The following is a 21,429-nucleotide window of genomic DNA, read 5'->3' on the forward strand; positions in this document are numbered from 1 at the left end:
AGTGATGAAGAAGTGTGGATGTTTGTGATGATCAAATCACAACAGAGAAAGAATCTTATAGACAATGGCAGAGAAAAAAAACCTCAAAACCCAATTCTAGCAACAAGGAGAAAGCACAGGCAAGATCTGGTTCAGGCAATATATTGTGTCCAAGAGGGAAGGGAAAGAGTCAGTCCCAAGTACACCTAACCAAGTGACAAAGATGGTAATGGCTTTGTCAAAACCTTGAAGGTGCTGCAGGAGAGAAAAAAAGACATAGTTCAGTTCTGGCCAAGTGAAATTGCAGATGAAAATATGCTCTTTTGATTACTACAATAAGAAAGTTTGACCTCCTAAACAACACAGTGCTGGGTGAAATACTGTTACATTCTCTAACCAATTGTCTCTGAGGCACGAGTTCTCAATTTAATGTTTTGGTGAAGAATATCATGCTGAAGTTCAAAGGCTGCAAGACATAGACACTTCCCTCTATCCCTTTCCCACTTACTGTTAGGATGCTAGCTCTTACCAGTTCTGAATACAGATGTGTTTGTTTCAGCCTCAAATCACATTCTTCCTTTTTCTGCTAAATTAAAGCACCATCTACTGTCAGCAGTCCCTTCCACATCTGCATGTGATCCACTCACTGACAAACCACTGTGTGTAAACATCTGCCTCTAGGTGATAGTCAGTCACAGTCAGACTGGTGAATACCAGCTGATTACACGAGATACAAGAACCAGTTCCACCAGTCAAAGCTGTTCCAGCAGCCTCTCTCCATGGCCCTGTTCCCACACAGTACTTGTAGACTGACCAAAGCCTGTTATTTTCTCTTGATCATACAAACCAGAGCAAGCTCATCACATCTCTTAGGGTATGTCAGCTCTCCTAGATCTCGAGTCACATTTGCAATATCTCTCTGAATTGTTTTCAACATCTCCCCCAGCTCTCTGAAGCACTGGCTCTGGAAGACCAGCGTGCGGAGCTAACGCTGCTCAAAGCAGAGGCTCTTCACACAGAGATTTTAGGTACATCATTCCAATGCTCTCTATTTATAGCCCATGGTTTGCAGGTTATAATCCTCGTCTTGTAAACAGAGTCTGGCATTGTCACCTCTGAGATGCCTGACTTTTGATTTGGCTCCAGTAAAGGATTGTTCAGAGAACAGCCATGTAAAAAGCCCCTGACTGACCTGGCCTTCCTACTCCTTATTTCCCCAGGCTTTGGCTCTGGTAGATTTTCCTAGGGTAATTCTAAATTTCCTCTAGATTGGTTTTAACCTCCTTGTCAAGAGGATTATGCTAGAGGTGTCACTAAAGGATTAATTCTCAACCCTGACAGTAGCCTTTATTACAGCTGTGTGACACATCCCATTCCCAAAAAGGACACGTCTACAACAGTGTTGTGTGGAATCAGAATATAATGGACTGAGACAAATAACTAATCACAGAATCTCGAGGGGTGGAAGGGACCTCAAAAGATCATCCAGTCCAACTCCCCTGCCAGAGCAGGACCATGTCTACCTTTAAAACGTCATCTTTATCAATCAAGCTTCTAGTTCATGTAAAAAATACATCCTCTACGTGACAAGGTTTCCCTCCCACAGAACTCAAGATAACTCACATCAGTTATACTGCCATCCTAGCTCTGTCCCAGATCTAACCTTCCAGGATTTTTTTCCTGCAGAACCAAGCTAATCAACTTGGGGTCACCTCTTTTGTCATCTCTCATACTTCTTCAGGAATGGCACAACATTTGCTCTTCTGTTCAACATTCCAAGAAGGATTAAAAAGCAAACAGCAATAACAAAAAGCTGTTTTTTAAAACTCTTTAAATGCTCTTCAGTGCTTATTGATTTAAAACCACATATAATTGTCATTTAACATCCTCACAGCTACTAATAACAGTATGTGTAATTTATTGTTGCTGTAAAATAGGATGATGTCATTCTGCCCTTACCCCCAAAAAAGAAACAAATACTGAGCAGAATGGTTCTGCCTTTACTCATCATAACTGATAGGTTAATCACCATTGCTCAGTCTCATGCCTGAACCATTCTTATACCCTCATGGTCTTGACCTTCTTCAGTCTTCTAGCAGCTTTTTCTTCAATTCCTTTCAGAAGTACTCTGCTCACTTTCATCACAAAAGACTTCTGGAAGTTTCTGTTGCACACCTAGAAGGCAGCACTCGGGTGCAGATTGCTTTCTCCAGGTGCACATGACGAAAATATTGTGAGTCTTGGACTTTGCCTGGACTCTGTACATCAGGTGTGTACATTGAGTCTGGGCAGCCAGGTCTGTTTTGGTCAAGACAGGGAGAAAGGTGAGCTGGCTTGGTCTCACCAGCTTTGGCATCACACTGTGGGACAGTGAGAAGATTGCAGGCCTGCCCTGGTGGCACTCCTGGTGGCACTGTGGAATGGGACATCAGGCACCTGACCTGGCATTTTGACCAGTACTTGGCACCAGCATAGCTGGGCTCCTTCACAGCCAGCACTGACTGGCAGTAGCTGAGCACGGGAAACTTGCAGACTCACTGCTGGCTCCTGGCAAGCTTCTGGCTGAAGAAACACACCGTGCAAGCAGCATCAGTTACAGCCCAATTGTTTCTCCACAAAGAAGTGTGCAAACACCTTTTTGTTTGTTTACACAAGAATATGGCAAAGCCCTATTTCTTTTCTAGAAGAGATCAGAGTCTGAAGACATTGGACACGACCCAGGTTTCACTTTGCTACCAGGGTGGTATGAAGGAGTATCACAGACTTTCTGCACCAAACAGACCTTCCTGAAAGCCCTAAGCTGGGAGCTGCAGCCAGATGTACAGCCGCTTGACACAGATGGTCAGAGGTTGAGTTCATCTACACCAAAACCAGGATTTACACAGATCTTCTTGAACAATATAGCACTGTAAACACACGTATGTATTGCAGCAATTGCTACTTCCTCTCTTATCGAGGCACTTCAGGGATTTGTCAGGGGAGAAAAACCACAAAGCCTTCCTTTACGCAACTTTGGAACTAAAGGCTTTGAGGAAAGATACAACAGAATACTTAAAAAATACATCTTTAGGGAAACTGATGCTTAGGGAGACTTAGCATGTGCTGGTTTGATCTGGCTGCTGCTACTTAAATTGGTGCTATCGACCTGAGCCAAAGGGACACACACATCTCCTCTCCCACTCTATCAAATTCTCTCCTCACTTGTTAGTTTATATACTGCATTAATAAAGACTGTGTTAGCTACAAGTTCAAACTCAGTTCACCTTCCTTATGACCTGCAGCAAATACAAAAGAGTCAGTTGGGTTTTTCATGTCTTTTCATGGAAAGTTTACAGGTCACCACTGCGGAGATTTAACCCCAAAATCCACTGAAGTCCAGCCAGCAGAAGAGCTATGGAAGTAGAAACCAAGCCCTGACTGATTTGCAGAATGAGAGGCCACTGGAGGAGCTAGCAGTGAAAATGTCAGTGATACAAATGTGCCTGAAAAAGCCAACAGTGGGCAAGAGAACTCTGAAGTGTCAAAGACAAGGCTCATCGACATCTGTGTTACTGAGAAAGACATGCCAGCTCTGAAGGAGGAGGACTCTGATTCTAGAGGAAGTCCCCTGGATATCCAATCTTTTACAGACAAGCTCAGAGCTGAGTTGAAACCCTTGCAAACCCTTGCAAACACAACCACAGCTTTACCTGCCTCCTGATCTGGAGAAGAAGCAGGTTACTATAAGAGGTTCAACACAAAAGTGCCATAATAAGGAGTCATGAAGAAGACTAAGAAAGCACAGTATCATTTACACTGTGTTACAGGCACGAACTACAGCATTTGTTCACATGCCCTCCAGCTGCTGCTAGTTATTAACACAACTCTGCTCACAATGGAGGGATTAGTTGGAGAGAGTTGGCAAAGCTGCTTTAGGATGATGAAAGGTGTACGCATACCCGGAAGGATCAAGTTTGCCTCATTTCAGCACCATGTTGGTACACTGCATCAGGAAAGGTGCATCAGGATGACCTTTTGGCACAGGGATAATCAAACAAACAAGTTCATTTCGAGGACTTATGGGAGGCAAGTGAAGGTAACATCTCAAGCAACAGCTTTGTTGAGGAGGACAGAAATGGAAAAGCTTGGGTGGGGACAAGACCGAAGGCATGGCGTAGATCCCCCACTACACAACTCTAATCCCCTCTTTCCTTCCTAGGTTCTCACACACTGCTCTGACCTTGCCTCTCCCATCCTTCCCACGGGAAAGCTGCATTCAGTGTGTGGTTACATGAGCACTTGCTTCAATCATCTCAGCAGCACTCGCCCTCCCCACCCAGCCCCAGCTCTGCTCTGCCTCTCCTGCAGCTCTTTGCTGGGAGGGGAGCTCTGTAAAGGAGGTCACTGAAACAACCTGGGTTAAGAGAAAAACTTTTCAACTGCCAACATTTCAGTGACCCACTTTAAAGTCTTTCTTCAAACAACAGAAGCAGCACAAGGAAAAGGTAGGGAGCTACAGTCTGAGCAGCCAGCAGCAAACAGAGCTTCTTAGACTGGCTTTGCAAACAAAATGTTGGTTAACTCCATCCTGAAAAGAAGGTAAACCTGGAGCTGTTCCCCTACTGCCAGAGTCAGCCCACTAGACTTCTGAGAGCCTACAAGTGGAACATCTCACAAGATCTCCTAAGTCTGACCCCTTGTTCCTGACAGACTTTAGCTGTGTAGCTTCCCTAGGCTCTTTCAAGTATTTTTTGAGCCTCATCTTTTTTTGCATACATTTCATGAAGGCTTGAGTGTCTTTGCACCAAACCCCTTATACAGAATGTAAAACCAAAGTGAGCAGCTCATGCTAGAATGACTATGTTTCACAGCCTTCTGAGAAATGAACATTTAAAAAACCCTGAAACATTCCACTCCTCAGAAAACAGGTGAGCAGCAAGGGTCACAATTACATCAACCTTCACGGCAAGAATCTTCCACCCACCCTCTAATTCCCATAAACACTAATTTCCCATGAGCAACCTTCTGAAAGAGTCTACATGTGAATATTTCAACAGATCAGAATCTTAACTCTCCAACCAGAGCTAAGATAAACCCCAGATGGGTGAGACTCGGTTCTGTGTAGAATCACTAAGAAGGTCATTTGTAAAATGCTTTTGCCTTCTGGTTATCATTTCTCACATTAATCCAAACTCTGAAGGCTAACCCTATCTGACATTGCCATGAGGCAAGGCAAACTTCAAAGCAACCTAAATTAGCCCATAGAATGCAAAAAACTAAGAATAAACTTTCATATAGAGAGTAACTCCCAGCTCTAACGACAGCGGGCAAGCTCTACAATCACTGTGATAGACGTGGAGATCTATGGAAAGGCTGTAAAAACTGGGCAGAAAGGGATCTGTGAATAAAACCAATGTTCAGAAAGCAGGAACTGTGGTGTTAGCCCAGGTGCAAGGAAGTGCCACTGCTTGGAAAGAAGTAGAACCAGGACTTTAAAAAGAAATCATGTCTGAGTGAAAGCCTCTGACAGCTTCTGAAAGAAACTACCTCTAATCTGGGGGATGGCACTAAACCAAAACTGCAGGGTAACTGGAAGGAATGACAAAAAGGCAAGGACAGGAAAGACTAAAAGACTATTAGAGGGAAACTGACTGTAGACATGCCTGTGAGTTTCAGAAGCAACTGCTACAATAGGACTGAAGAATCAAAGGCACTTCTTTTAAAGGCATCAATTCAAAGACTACAAGACCCAGGAGACTCCCATCATATCCTGGCACAGTCTTGGCCAACACAATCACACATTCCTGATTGAGGTATTTGTGACACACTGTTAAAACAAGTCAGTCCTTCCCCTCTAAAGGTTTCTTATGATCCTGTTGCTTTGTCAGAAAGGCTGAAAAAGAATGTGTTTATTGAAAAGCTGCTATTTATTTCTATGAAAAAGGGGGAAAAGGGTGTATTGTAACACCATATGAAACAAAAGATTAGGAAACAGTCAAAAGGTAAATGCTTTTTTCTATTCATGTTTGACATAACAGAGGTCTCCAGAGTTTACAGATTTACTGGAAGGAGGACTCGGTTTACAGCTCCTGATCTGCCTCCAAAGCACAAGCAAATTTATTGGCAATAATTTCTGGCAAAAATATCTAGCAACATTCATTTAGGATATGTGGAAAGTAATCTAAGGGATCTCATCTTACCTGTCAAGAGCTGGAGTTAGACGGTAATCTTTGGTTGCTGACAGGATGGCTTTGATCAGATTATCTAGGGAGAAAGGAAGAAGACATTAGGAACAAGTTCTCACTTCTAAAGGAAATGAAAAAGTGATGCAAAGCATCTGAAGCAGTTACTTGGAGGAAAAGAAGTAAGGTTCACACAAGGAATAAACACTTTAACTTGCATATTCCTGTTTTCTCTGGACAATGACTTTCACACACTGGCTAGAAATACATGTTATGTGCCAAATTCTGGATGCAGTGTGCAAATGGTTTGCACATGACAGGGAGCAAATACAGTACAGATTAAGGCAGTGATTTCACACTCATTTGTCCAAGACTGCAGTTTCACAAACATTTCAGACATGTGAAAGACAGTATTGCTGTCAGTGCTTGCTTTCAGACAAGCTTTTACACAGTTGAATGGTGAAATGGATGCAGGAGTAGAACCAGATTAAAACTGATGGGTTTTATTTTCCCAGGTTACTTTGAGTTTAGGTTCAGTTCCCCAGCCTGGCTTTCTTCATGGCAGAACCCGATTAAACCGCTATAGTTGCTTAAAGAATGCCCATGGAACCACAGCCTACACTGATACCCAGTGAGCACTTGATACTCAGCAGCAACCAGATGGTACAGGTTATGCAAGCACAGACATGCACACAATTTGAATACATTGAATTGTAAAAGAACAATGATTACACATAAATAATTCTATTGACTATGCAAGTTTTTGAGTCTGCTTCCTTCTAGACTTTGTCCCTAATTTTTCCACCTCTCTCCCCCATGAAGGTCCAAACTCTTTTGCCATAAACCATCCAGGAGAAAGAAGCAGCAATGCTTTGGTTAGTCTGGATTTACAAATATACCAGTAACTTAAGAATGGCTGTACTAGGTCTGAGAGAAAGTCTGTCTCCAAATCCCGACTCTAATCAGGGCCTTAAGTACATGCCTGAAGAGCACCATAAGAAAAAAGCAAAACCAAACAGACATAACATCTCCCTGGAATTCTCTTTTTACCATTTAATTATTTTCAAATCAGGGATTTCATATGTCAAATATAGCTTCTGTGTATCTGGCAACCTTCAGTGACTCCTCTGCTATGAGCTCTGAATGCTCCTGCATCTGTATGGACTTTGAATCACTTCCCTTTAAATCACTCCCACTTTAAATGTGGCTTCTCTGAGCTTCATTTATACTGGAAAAGATTGTGAACAATTAGTTTCCTTACACTTTCCCTGAGAGACAGTAAATTTAGCAGAAGGATATGATAGAGATTTATCAATCAACTGCGTCAAGTTCTTAGGAAATACACAAACAAAGTCAGTCTCATTTCTCTACAAAAGATTAGAAATGACACAGAAACATTAAGAAGATTGACATCAAGTAATTGTTTACAGTGAACTTAAATAGTTTTCCTGATAGACACTACTTACTGCAATGAGCAGAGTTAGGGAAGTCTCTTTCAAACAGAGTTCTGTTCTTATTTACTATATTCCACCCCCCTCCCCGAAACTACAGGACGAGGGTGTGAGATGAATACACAAGCTCACAGGCCAAACAACTTTGAACGTGACAACAAGCTGGTGAGACACACAGGTAGACAAACAAAGATGATAAATAGAACACTGATGGTTACTTTTAGATGAGGGCAAGTTTTTGACATGGCGTTACTGACAGCCCCTGCCAACCATTACAAGCTGAGAACTCTGATTACTCTCAGGAAATCATATTTTGGAGTGCAGAAAGGAAAGAGGCAATCTGAAAGATAAAAGCAACTTGCTTTGCTATCAAAATATGGTTTTGTTTAACTTTCCTTCATCTGAAGAGTTTCTTTTGCCGCATTGGCAGCAGCCTCCCTCTCCAACAGGAATGCTGTTTCCCTAAGTCTGCTGCAGCAGCAGTAGGTTGCTGTGACCTCCAATGGCTCCATGCCACAGTCCTCTCCTTGGCCTGTCTCATAGGTTGACTTTTACTGGACAGTATACGTTAGTGTGGGTTGTTCTCCTACACTCTCACAAAAGAGATCAAAGGATTGCATGCCAAGGGCAGCAACCTCCAATCTACCAAGCTTTTCTTATGCCAGGTTTGCTCTACCACCCACAAGTTAACACCCCACATTACTCAGAGGCCATCCATTATACTATATCAAAAAGCACATTAAAGGAATACGGTTGACTAAAGCACTTAAAGAGTTCTTTTTTCTCATCTTGCCAGCTAATTCATAATGCCTTCACAGTGAATGTTCAGGATTACTTTAGGACTGGATGTGGCAGCATTTGGGATGGGGATGCTCTCCATTCCCATCATTCAGAGAGCAAACACAAAGGAAACAAACAACAATCTAGGACATTCAGTACAGATTACAAATGGCCAAATGGGAGCAGCCCCCACAGTTCAACAACACATGGCATCTGAGAGGCTTGGAAGTTGCACAAATCAGTGTTATCATTCAAAACTGATCAATGAAGCTCAACACAAGACAAAACACTGCCAAGTGTTGACTCCCACCAGCAATGAAGGGGGTGCAGATGCCCTCAGTGCCATTTTATCTAGTCTAGTGTCCTCATCAGGAGCCAGAAGTAGGAGCCACAAGCATTAACAGGAAAAGCTGATGGTCTGGCCACTAGAAAGGCATTAGATGTTTTTGATTGTGCTGGATCTCCACTAGAAGATGGACACTACTCTGGCGTTGAGGGAAACACGTGCATTTGGCAACTTGCTCACTGGGGCCAGGATGGAAGGACAAGATCTCTTTCAGAAGAAGCTTCAGTATCTGCTTGGGGCAAGGTTTAAATGATCAGCATATGCTGCTGCCTGCAACATTCCATGAGATAATGAAGGTACCTACAACAGGGAACCACTGGCAGGATCTTTTACCACAGCTGAGCCAAGGTGGATGATTACTTGAAATCACCACTGCAAAGACAACTATTACAGTGATCTGAGGGGCACAAAGCTGTGCTCATCTTCATACTATGACTAAAGAAAATCAGGCACCCAGACAGCAGATGTAATCTATTAAGCTAATTAACAGAGCATGGTTTCTTCAGGGTGAGAAACTGAAAGGGTGATGTGCATAGTCTGGTTTATATACCTGTGTACTCAGTGATAATAAAGAGTGCAAGTACGTGCTACAAAGAAAAATTACTTCCTGTTTCAAGTGATAGGATTTGCACACAGTCACTGGCTGAACACTGATCTGTCAATGACTGAAACCAAGTTCTGCAAGGATAAAAGAAAAGCCAAGATCTAAGCACCGAGACCACACTGGTATATGCACAACATGATGGGTATCCCCATGATCCAAGCAGTCACTGAAGTGTTCTACCTTCAAGCAACAGCTTCTGGGCAGATTAAAAATGCCCCAAGTTCTACAGAACAGTGGCAGAAAGGCTGCTAAACTAGTTTTGTTGTTATACACATTGATGCTAAACTTCTAAACAAGTTATACTAAACCATTGTCTGATTTAGTAGTAAATCTCAGCAGCAGCAAAGCTGGTGTGCTGCACCTTAGATACAGAAGCTCCCCGTTGGGGTGGGCCAGCAGTGGGACCAGCTGGCACCCAAGGACATAAGTTTCTCTGGGATAGGCATATTCTTAAGGAAGAGGGACAGAGTTCATGATTGGGATCTACTTGCAAACACAGCAAAGAACAAAGAACAGAGCAACTCAAGATCAATGTTTCAGGGGAGAACATTTTGTTCCTGTTGCAGTTTTGCTCTGTTCATCCATTGACCTTATTTTCTGTTTTTTAAAAAGGCACCGACTGTGTACAGCCCCTCCTTTAACATGAACCCATGCTTAAAAGAAAAGTCATTTTATTAGGGCAACAGCTACGCAAACAATGTTTTCCTTTTTTTTCCCCTCCAGATAGTTTATCCAGGTTGTGACGAAACCATGGCATTGATGCAGACACAATGCTAGCCCAGGCACAACTTCTCTCTTGCTTGGCAAGTGCAAAGAGACATAGTCGGGGGTGTGCTCTGCCTTGTATACCTGTGCACCAAGGAGGGGCCAGAGGAGACCTGAGTATACATGTTCTGAGTACTACAAAGTAAAAACTCCTTCCTGTTACAAGCAACAGCTATGTGTGCACTCACCTCCCTCCTTCCAAGGCCCAGGCACACAGCCAGTTCAGGTGTACAATTCATTAGCTCACACACATCTCCATTCAAACAGGTCTCATTCTTTTGAGAGCTATTCCCAGTCTGGAAAAGTTTCAGCTACTTTTGTTAAACACAGAACCCCGGCAAATCAGCCCAGCAGACATGTCTCAGCACCATATGCCCAGAAACATGAACCACAGAGAGCGTGGTGCAGAGACCTGCAGGGCTCCATGGAAGTTCTGCTCAGAACCAACTCATAGCTGGCACAGGGACAGCTCCCACGGATTCAGCAGTTTGACATTATGTTTACCCCGGACAGGGAGAGCTGGCAGCACTGTACCACACACTCTCCGTGGAATCTTTCAGACATATGGAGCAGGCAGGAACCAAACAGCTTGGGCTAAACTATGCTCTTCTTTTCCTGTCACTCTCCTCATCTAATCACCGTGGACAAAAGGTGAATTCATCTTTGAAAAGCATTTCATCTTTGGCCTCCTCCCAGCTGCCAAACAGGCAGCCCAGCAAGTGCTCATTAGCAGGAAGTTTTGAGAAATACAAACTTCCCACTGGAAACTGACTTTAAACCACCAAACTTGTCTCATACAAATCATCCAACAGCCATTCAGTGGCCACGGTTTTGGTGGCTGCTGCAAAGCCGAGTAAACCCAACACCAACATCACTTCCTCTGTACTGTTTCTCTTATTCATCCTCACGAGATTCAAGGCAGACATTATCAACACAAAATCCCTCCTCCAGTCTGTAGTCATACACTGATGTTTCAATGGCAGTGTCGTCATCCTTAGGGATACAGATGTTGGCTGCCCTGGAAGCGGCAATCACCTCAGCAGCAGCTCACTGGTAGCTCATTTTTCACTCGTGTTAGCTCCCATAGTTCATGACCAAAACTGCAAGTTACAGTGCAGAGCTTCTATTTATCTGAAACCACCCATGTGGCAGGCATAAGGACATATGTCATGTACAAGGAGGAAGGTTTGTGCTCCTTAAGTCTAGTTGAAGTACTAGGCAGGTGAACTTACTCCAAGAGTAAAACACAGTATGACAGCTCCTTCAAGCCAAAGGCTGCAAGGTGACACATATACACACATATGTAACCATACATGCATATTGCTGAATTCACCCTCTCAGCTCCTCCACCCATTCTCCTCATTTCAGAAAGCATTAATTATCTTTATACTCCGAGAGAATTCAACTTATTGAAGGTCACAAGGCAAGTAAGTGACGTAACTACTATCACAGAATGGTAGGGGTTAGAAGGGACCTCATGTAGTCCAACCCCCTGCTAAAGCAGGTCCACCTAGGTCAGCTCACACAGGAAGAGACTAGGAAAATAATAAGGAACTAGGAAATAACGAGGAAAATAATATGGCCTTTGATTTCTAGATAAGGAATCCTCTGCAAAGGCTTTAATCTTCAGATAGCCCTCTGGCTTACATGTTCTTCACATCGGTCTGCTACTATCTTTTAATGATAAATTAATGGATAAGAACACCAATAGGGTTCATTTTCACACTCGCTTTCTCCCATTATTCAATAATGAATGTATAACCAGGGCAAGTCATCTACTGCAGTTTTCTGCAGCTATAATTTGCCTGGCTTTTTTTGTTGTTGCTGTGGATTTAGAGTATTGAAGACATCAGGAGATCCTTTAACCCATTCATCTATCAACCACTATGCACACACTATTACTATACAAACAAAGCGAGAAGCCTCTGCAGAGTTTCCTGTGAGGAGGAGTTAACTACATTTATCTAAGGATCCCGAGTTACCCTGACACATTCTGTCAGCTTTGCCTTACAACATCAGAAGATTCAAAAGCAGCTTAGGACTGCATGATTTCTCTGAATGCATCTTGACTTAAGGTTGACCCTGAAATTCTCAGTCATTTGAAAAAACTAAAAGTAAATAGTTAAAGTAGGAGGGTAATGACCACACAGAGAGAACCAGCCCAAGACTCAATTCTAGCCTTGTTCTGTTATTTATGTGGAGGAGTGGAGACCTTCACTGTAAATGTCAACAACACTTAACATTGTTGCTTCCAATGCCTAAGCTTCTTGCTTGTATCATTAAAAATGATGGGAGACCTTTCCACTCCACAGGGCTTACTGCAGACATCTCACAGGTCTATCTTCTGCCTGCCTTAAAAGTAGGCAAGTTGGGCTCTTTGTGCACTCAAGTGGGCAAGAGAAAAGGCTGTACTTTTCCAAGTTGTGCATATCAGCACCTTCCTCAAAAATCAGCAACTCTACGTGTCCTTATCATCACCACTAAGTAGTCAAATACCATGCATTAGGCTCAGGGAACAGTGTATTACTTTGTCTTTGCATTTGGCCTGCAAGCTGTGGTCAGTGGCCATTGCCACAGCTGGTCACCCAGCAGTTATGCCTCTAGCCAGCACTTCTGCAGGGCACTGGACACCAGCTTGAGCTGACTAGAGTGAGGTGGAGAGCATGCCAGTCTCCTCTGTGTATGGGTCCCCCAGGAACAGAATGCCACGTGCGTGTCAGCTTCGTGAGGAGAGTAAACTAAATACTATCAACACCATCAATGCAATGGATTAAACAAATTGTAATATTTACAAAGAAGCTGTAAGCATAAACCCAGTGCATCCTTTTTTTAACGCTACCCAAAAGTTCATCTCCCTGGAAAGCTCTTTCTTCATTTGAGGAGTGATCTTTTACAGAAGATTTTGCCACCCTGGTGCCCAGCACAAGGTCACAGACCCAGACATACTCTGTCCTCCAGAAACACCATGTCCAGACAGACAAGCACAACATATATCTCAGTGAAGCTGGGAATCCAGTGAGTGCAACAGCTATCAAAATGAATCTGAGATTCTTTATTATTGATCAGCTAACTTTATGAGGTCTATATGCAGAACAAAGCAGCTACAAAGACTTCCAGAACTTAGAAGCAAATTGCAAACACGTGAACTGGCTCTCAAAGATATTTAACTGAAAACTGAAGGAATCTGTCCACAAATCACATCTTACGTGTAAACAGAGAGAATGGTTTCTTGAGGTCCTTAACTGTACCAAGTTTAGGTGGTTTACTTGAGACACACCTTACTAACAACAGGACTTCAAACCACAACTATTTCCAATATCCCAATACTTCCAATGATTTTAATGGCATTAATAAAACAAGAATATAGTGTTGCATAGATATGAAACACAAATGCAAAGATAAAAAAGGAAGACTGGAGATGCATGGTACCTCCCTAACAATTCTAGGAAAACCTGGCATATGTTAAATGTAAGCTCCAAAAAGCCCTTTAAGGCCTTTTTTTATAGCAAGATATAAATAAAATATATAACATTTGGACTCTTCATTTACATCGTAGTTTTGGAGCCTTCAGGGATTTTTTCTCCCCCAAGATTTTCTTCACAATCACGAGTTTGGTTTTTTTCAGAACACAACCTTAGTTCCCAACATAATCCCAGGGCTTGGAAAGTTGGAACATTCATTTAAAAAACAATTATGCCAAAAAAAAGGGGCAACGTTTTGCAATAACCATCCATTAACCATTTTGATCCAAGCTCAAGTTTGATGCATGGGAAGCAATAAAGCCTGTAGAAACAGCCTAATTCACACCAAATGGAAACAGCCCTTGAAAGATTCACAACGTGCAGCACAGGAAAATAAATATAGTTGTTAAGAGGGCTGTTCTTCCCTTTGTTGCTGTGGTTTTGATGCCCCTTCATAGGTGGTCAGGCAATGAAGGCTAAAAAATTCAGTAACTACTATAGTGATTTCTAATTCTTCCAACCCCTGCAGAAGGGTTAAGTTACAGCACTTCAAAACACAACAGCCAGAGAAGAGCTGCTCTTCCCTCTAAGAGGCAAAAGATAGGAATAATACTCACACCTCAACTGCACTTCAACCCTTCTGGGAATAACTCCATTGTGGAGTCACCTAATTAACCACAAACTTGGGATTTGAGGTCTCCCTGGAGCACCTTTCTCTTTTCAGCACTTTGGGATAAAGACTATCCTTTAAGCACATTCATAGGATCATAGAATGGAAGGGGTTGGAAGGGACCTTTAGAGATCATCTAGTCCAACTCCCCTGCAGAAGCAGGGTCACCTAGATCAGGTCACATAGGAACATGTCCAGGTGGGTCTTGAAGCTCTCCAAGGAAGGAGCCTCCACAACCCCTCTGGGCAGCCTGTGCCAGGGCTCCCTCACCTCAACAGGGAAAGAGTTGTTTCTTATGTTTAAGTGGAACGTTTTGTGTTCCAGCTTCATCCCATCACCCCTTGTCCTGTTGCTGGCTACTATAGAAAAAAGGGATGTCCCAACCTCCTGACACCTACCCTGTAGATATTTGTAAACATGAATAAGATCTCCCCTCAGTCTCCTCTTCTCCAGACTAAACAGCCTTCAACAGAAACACATCCATTTTGATTGAAATAAAGTTTCACACTGGAGAGTTGTACTTTCATCAAGAGAGCTCAAGAGTAAGAGTTGATTTAACTTCAAAATTCACAATATAAGTTCCCTTTAGAGGCTTTATTCAGAAATTAAAAGCTGATCCTCTACCTCTCCTGAAACTTCTAGATCTTTTTCCCTTCAGACCTCTAATTTCATTTCTTGAGGCTATAAAATCAGCTGGATTCCCTGGGGAAACAGCAACATTTTTATAGCTATATTCTCATGATGGCAACTATTACCAATTTTGGTCAAATGTAAAATTCTAGTGGAAACTAGTTCAGAAATCTGCCTCAAACTCAAGAAGAAACAATCTTGTGTTATAACCTACTCTGAACAGAGCCAATGGCTAGATGTGCTTATGCTTCTTGTGTATTTGTTACAGGAAGAATGCAGGAAGAACAAAAAAAAGCCACTCAGAGTAGAAAGGTCATCTGTATAACAAAGTACAGCGAACAGAAAAAGGGCAAGGATCGAGATTTAAAGCAGAAAAGAGACACCTCAGTATCAGGCAGAGCCAGTCACATGTAGGGGAGGTGTCTGCATGTGATACATCAGCCTCTAGAAGGAGCTGGAAGAGTAGGTTGGGAAAAGACCTACTTTTCTGATAGTTTTTCTTTGACTCAGCTGTAAATTTCACTTGTGATGTCCGAGTGAATATGTTTTCTCAGAGATAAAGTGTTACTCATGCCAAGAAAGTTATGTGGAAGAAAAAGCCATGCAAGGAAAGAACATGCATGGAAAGACATTTTATCCTTGATAGTATTTTGATGTGCCAACTTCTGCACGCCTGAAAATTCAACATTTTCACTGAAGATGTGAATGACCTCTCCCCCATGGGACTAATAAAACCACTGCTAAGCAGCATTGAGCCACAGTTCTTCCCAGAAGCACTAAAACAAAAGAAAACATCCAAATAAAACAGAGTACAAAAACAATTAACCGTTGCACAACACAGCGCTGGCGCTCTCACTTGACTTCTTTGTCATGGAGTATGTCACCAATTCCAGATACTCCTTGTATCAGATGAAAACACAAAGTCTTGTGGCCATTAGTACACACTACCTTTGATAACACTGCAGCTCTTCAAGCATGTTCTTAATATTCCCTGCTCGCTGTGGGGGAGAAATTGCTTCCCAGGTTCCTGGTGGGAGACAAATTCTGAGATAGTGACTAGACAGTCGCTCCTGAAGAAATAAATATCACCTTCAAAGTCAAAGTGATTCAGGGCCAGCAAAGTAGTTGCTCTGCTTAAAACAATTTAACAGGAACAAAGGCAAGAAGTGAAGGTCTGTAATTACTGCTAAGCAATGACACAATTACTAACTAAATGCATGGAAGAGACATTGCATAGATTATATCTGTTTAGTTTTTCAGTGTATGCTGTGCCATATGTTTTCACTTAAGTTCAAATAACACTGCAGCAACTCTCCTGTCCTCATTACACAGAAAGGATGCCAGATACTAGCTACTCTTTCTTATGAAAGCCTTTTATATTCTTTAAGCCACATGTACTGAGAAATTCTATTAATAGTCAGGTATTTCTCCAGTCTTGTTTGTTGCTCTTTTCCAAATAACTCTTTCCTTTTGCTTCAGCAGCAGAGGTAAATTTGGGGAGAAGGCCCTCTGGGATTAATAATCTCTCTAACACTATAAACAACTTTTCCATTGCTTATTCATTGACGAATGTAACCCTGAAAGCAGTGCACATGCTAGAGGATCACTGCAATAATATGGACAGCACGTGCATATTTATACCTCCATAACTTACACAAGCTCTGATAGAAAAGGGTGCAAGTACAAAAGAAGATATTTCAATTAAAAAACAAAAAGCATCTCCATGTGAATCATTTAAGAGCCTGAGATTGCTGCAGTCAACTTGCTCTTCACTGAAAGCTGCAAAAGCAAGCCTGGTGGGTGCTGGGAAAGAAGAGCTCCCACAAGCAAATTCGATCCTTGCCAGTGGTGAAACGTGGGAGGCACTCCAACATCCCAGTTAATGCTGAGACAATAGCTTGGGACACAGGAGGGTGCTCAGCAGTCTGAGCTGTCCCCTACAGAACATCTTGACATTTGTAGCTTTTAGAGTTCCAACTTTTGTTACAGTTTGATCTTCTTGACAACTCTTAAAGTTGGCCAATTTCATCTTGTTCCTGAGTGACATTCTTTGCTTTGGCTATATACACACACACACACTAATAAACAAACTAGCAGCAGGGCATGAGGCCACACTGTCCTACTCAAGCCCATACTATTAAAGTGTTAGCTTCCATCAGGGCCAACAAATATCCTCCTCTATAACTCTCACTCATTCATAGGGTCACAGGCTAACACAGGCCAACACAGGCTAGTGACTTTTCCTGATAGGAAGCCTAGATACAGCCTCCCTTTTTTAGGGGAGGGCAGGGAGTTAACCCATTTGAACAATGAGCTCAACTGCCTTCAGGACCAGAGGACAAGCACTTTATTTATTAATAGAGATGGAGTCATCATTTCCAAGTGCTCACAATGCTCATCCTGTTTTTAGCTTCTGTCAAGTCACACAGTAGGAGACAACAAACTCAACATGGCACCAAGTCCAACTTCTTAAAGTAAGTGCAGTCAAACATACTGGTGTGTTTGACAACATTCTTTGCCATTTAGAAAATCTGGATTCAGATTCTGAAAGACAATGTTACACATTCAAAGACAACTGCAGAAGTCACCGAGTGAAACCTGGGACCGTTGTTACATAAATGGCCAAACTAGGTACTTGTAGGGGCCTTTTGTGGCATTAGAAACTCATATAGACTCATGCCTCTCCAGAAATATGACACATCTGTTTCTTTCCCTATCCTCTGCTCACAGAGAATGCAAGAGCTCCCACAAAGGGCCACAGACATCTGTGATGAACACAGCACCATCTTCGTTCTGCTGTATTGGCTCCGGCAATCCTGACCGTTCTCAGCTCTGCTTTTGTCTCAGGTCACTGAGGATTAGGATCAAGTAATTAGGATCAATCCCTGGTCCAGATTTTTGGTGAACAGAGGCACAGCCAGCAAGTACAACATGTGCTAAGACTCTGTCCATTTCAGACAGTTTAAGAAACAGGTCCAATCACTTCTCATAAACTCCTATCTATTTCCAGTGCCTTATAGAGGACTCTCAGAGACCACTGTTCAAAAAGAGTTTACACAAGACTTCCTACCATGTGCCCTGCTCACGAAGCAGCAGGGTCACCACCTGCATATTCCTGAGCTTCTTTCATTCAGCAGAGTAGTAACCATTAAGGTGCTTAACCAACGGTAGAAGCAGTTTCCGATCCAGCATGAGATGTGCGTTATTCCTACCGAGATAGTCCTGAAAAGTCAGAACCAACATCATTAAGGGAAAGCCTAAAAGCTTTCCTATTCAGAACCATATTTACCTTGAGGGTTTCTGCGTGGAAATGGTCTTGGAAAGAGTGTAAAACTCCCTTGGCACAGGCAAATGGACAAATCAGAAAATGATCACTGTAGATAAGGAGTAACTATTCTTTCATGAAGAAACACTGTTAAGCTATGCTATATTGGGTACTTTTTAACATCTGGAAGTGGAAGAACTGTCATTGCAATCAGTTTCTGTTTGAAGAAAACTAAGGTCTCTGATGAACAGTGTCAAAATGATCAGCACATTGCTTCCTCCTCGCTATACAAGTGCCTGTACAGAGCGTTGTCCTGTCCTGAAAACTTGAGACATTTCTGCTCTTTTACACGCAACTTGCTTGGATGTGTTACTCCAAAGCAGTACAGCTCACTAGACATTGCTCCTCAAAAGCTGCTTTCTCCTAAAGATTGCAAGACTTGCTCTTACAACCTTGGATTTCTTTCTTGAACCAGTAAACATCATGAGATGGCTGAAGGAGGACTTATTTCAGGGTTTGTTTTTTTCCCCAGAGACAAAGCAAAGGAAAACTTAGCTGCAAGTCTGAAGAACTGAGAGAAACTTTAACAACAGAAAGCAAAAATGATGGATTAGCCTCCAAGTTGCTAAGAATCTCTTGATAACTCTTAACCTTACTACTGTCAAGCTACCACCGATCAGTTTCTAGCAGCTTCTTGGAACATGTAGCACTAATGAAATAGAGCTCATCTTGTAGCTGTATTTCACACCTAAAAAAAATAGAAAGCCATTTTGCACTTGGACTAGATCACAGTGACTTGAAATAGCGGCTGATATTCCACAAAGTTCCCAGTAAAATCTTCCCATTACCAAGCCAGCTCCAGCCAGTGACTTGGAACACTGACCGCCTTTCCCAGTGTGATGCACGTCAGAAATCCCAGCTGATGGTGTCACAGGGCTTCTGAATGCACAGAGCAAACCTCCTGCCCCATCTGTTTCAACACATGCACATCTCTCTTCACTTTCTCAGCCACCCTGACTATTCTTTTTCCCATGCACGCCCCAGCTCTGACAGTCTTCATCTTGCACCAGCACGTGACTGAGCCCCACGCTGCCTGCCTGGGTCAGTTGTTTGGATATCATTAGATTGCCCTGACTGAAAGGCCTAATGAGGTGCTGATCCCATCATCTAATCACTCAGTTGAGCCAGAATGCATCCCGTGGGATGTCCAGAGAAGACTGATGCAAGAATTCCAAGTGATGTGGAACATGAAAGGGCTCCATTCGCATCGCTAGGACTCACAGCCTGTCAGCGTGGCCATTAGAAACCCTGGGCTACAGAGATTTATAATTCAACCCTCCCACACACAGAACTTGCTCCAGACTGAAACTTGGCACAAAATCCAGCCCCAGGAGGGCATTAAAAAAAATAACCCATTCAACGGTTTCCGTCCCATGGCTTCAGCTCGCAGCCATCGAAATAATGGCAATTTCTCATTTCTCTTTTTAACTGAGGAAATCCAATATAAACCACCAGATTTACATAACATTGCAGTGGTGATACAAGCTGGCAACAAACCAAGGGAGAAGGCTGCCAGAGCCGTTCCGTCATCCCCTTTTGGTGAATTTCTCCGTTTGGACTCAGTTTAACGGAATCGTTTTTATTAGGTCTGGCTGACATGTGTAATCTGCAAATCCCACCTTCGCTTCAGTCAGGCAGCTTGCCCTAGCTTTGTACACCTTGTGTGCCTGTTAGTAAGAGACAAGCCCTCCTGTGGTCGATGCAGCCTTCCACTTGTGCTGCCACAGTTATTTCTTTGCTGCAAATTCTGCTGGCTGATTTAGAGGACAGTAACTGCCTATTGAGCTGCAAAAGACCAACTGGACAAAGAATGAGCATACACAAAAGAAAGAAGGGAATTGATGCAAGCCAAAATAAATTTGTCAGTAGAGCCTTTGATTTGATCAGAGATTGTTCTGACAACTACCACACCTGCTTCCAGGGAAAGAGAGAGAGACCAAGCCTATTGTGGCTGCAGTCCTTTTTCCACCAGGTATTTCAGTTCCTATGGGGGCCATCTATAATCTTCAGGTTTTCAGCTGGAAAAAAAGCTGATGCAATGCCACTAACACTCCTTAATAAACATATCAGACTTCAGGAAACACTGTGGTGAGCATAAGCCTTCTGCTCCACCACCACTCACCCAGAGAAGCCTTTGGTAGCCCACGTGGGACAGCTAGGAGCTTGTGTCACCTGCAAAGTACACTATCTGCAGGGTGAGCTACTGGCTTCTATCTCATCATCACCAGCACTGATCCTGCTCTCCCATAGCACACGTGAAACAGAGCAGAGCCCCTGCTGCCACACTCCAGCTGGAGGAAAGGGCTTATTACAAATCTTCACCAAAGCACCTGAACAGGTATTTCCTCCTTGTTACAAAAGTTGAGGAGCAGCATGCAAAATGTGCTATTTCTATGACCAAATGCTATGAGAAGATAATGAAGATTTGTATCAGTGGTCAACTCCAAGGCTCCAAAACTCAGAAAGAGGAGTCTTTCCTGTTCTTTAGAGAATTATTGACTTCAAGGTACTTAAAATTAGTTTGGACTCTCTGCTGTTGTCAGCAAAGATGCCACAAGATGCTGCATCGGTGAACGACAAAACGCTTCTTCCAGAATGTGATGGCAGCTCTAAGTTGTCATTGCTGCAGTGACTCTCCCCATGTACTAAACCATCCCTCCCTAAGACCAGCCTCCGAGGTCCACGTTCCAGCCGTGAAAGCCCTTCTGGGTTTGAGAGCTACATGTACAACATTTCTCTTGAACAAGGCGAATAAAGCTGAGTCCAAGGGACCACTTGATCTTTCAAAACAGAAAAACAAGATGGGGTGAGCATCTGCAGAACTACCTCTTTCCCAGTAGCTGCAGTTTTGTCATACCTTGTCCTTTAATTCCAAAGGGGGGTACAAAGTCCCTGATACGTGCCCATTTCCTGAAGGAATCATCCAAGAACATGGGTGCCGGCTTCGAGAACCTGAGAAAACCAAAATGAGAGAGAAATTAACTCCTGAGCTAGGAAGGATAAGTTTCTGTAGAGAGGTTGAGAGAACCCGTATCTAAGTCCTGATTCTACATTCTCACTGTCAATATAGTGACATGGAAGGTTTTTCTTTTACACAAAGGTGCCTGCAGTGGAACAAATCTGTCAAAACTTGTGCCACAAGGGCACCCAAATCACTTAAGTTATGAGCCTGGCAATCACTTCCACACAATTTACAACTGCCCAACTATTGTTAGGCTGTTAATTTAGCTACAATAGGTTGTAAATTGGAAACAGAG

At 42.8% G+C, this 21,429-nt stretch overlaps 1 protein-coding gene across 10 annotated transcripts in view; it reads right to left on the reverse strand.

The window, feature by feature from the left end:
• The window catches only part of ST3GAL3 (ST3 beta-galactoside alpha-2,3-sialyltransferase 3), a 182,402-nt gene that overhangs the window by 50,561 nt on the left and 110,412 nt on the right, over positions 1 to 21,429 (reverse strand). For all 10 annotated transcript variants that reach the window (XM_062003580.1, XM_062003584.1, XM_062003582.1 and 7 more), the window contains 2 exons: positions 21,030 to 21,124; positions 6,159 to 6,222 (listed from right to left, as the gene is read on the reverse strand). In XM_062003580.1, coding sequence (XP_061859564.1) covers positions 6,159 to 6,222; positions 21,030 to 21,124 — 159 coding nt within the window. The remainder of the gene's footprint in view (positions 1 to 6,158; positions 6,223 to 21,029; positions 21,125 to 21,429) is intronic.

This window comes from Colius striatus, chromosome 10 (assembly GCF_028858725.1).
Source record: "Colius striatus isolate bColStr4 chromosome 10, bColStr4.1.hap1, whole genome shotgun sequence".
In the NCBI taxonomy this organism is placed as follows: Eukaryota; Metazoa; Chordata; class Aves; order Coliiformes; family Coliidae; genus Colius; species Colius striatus.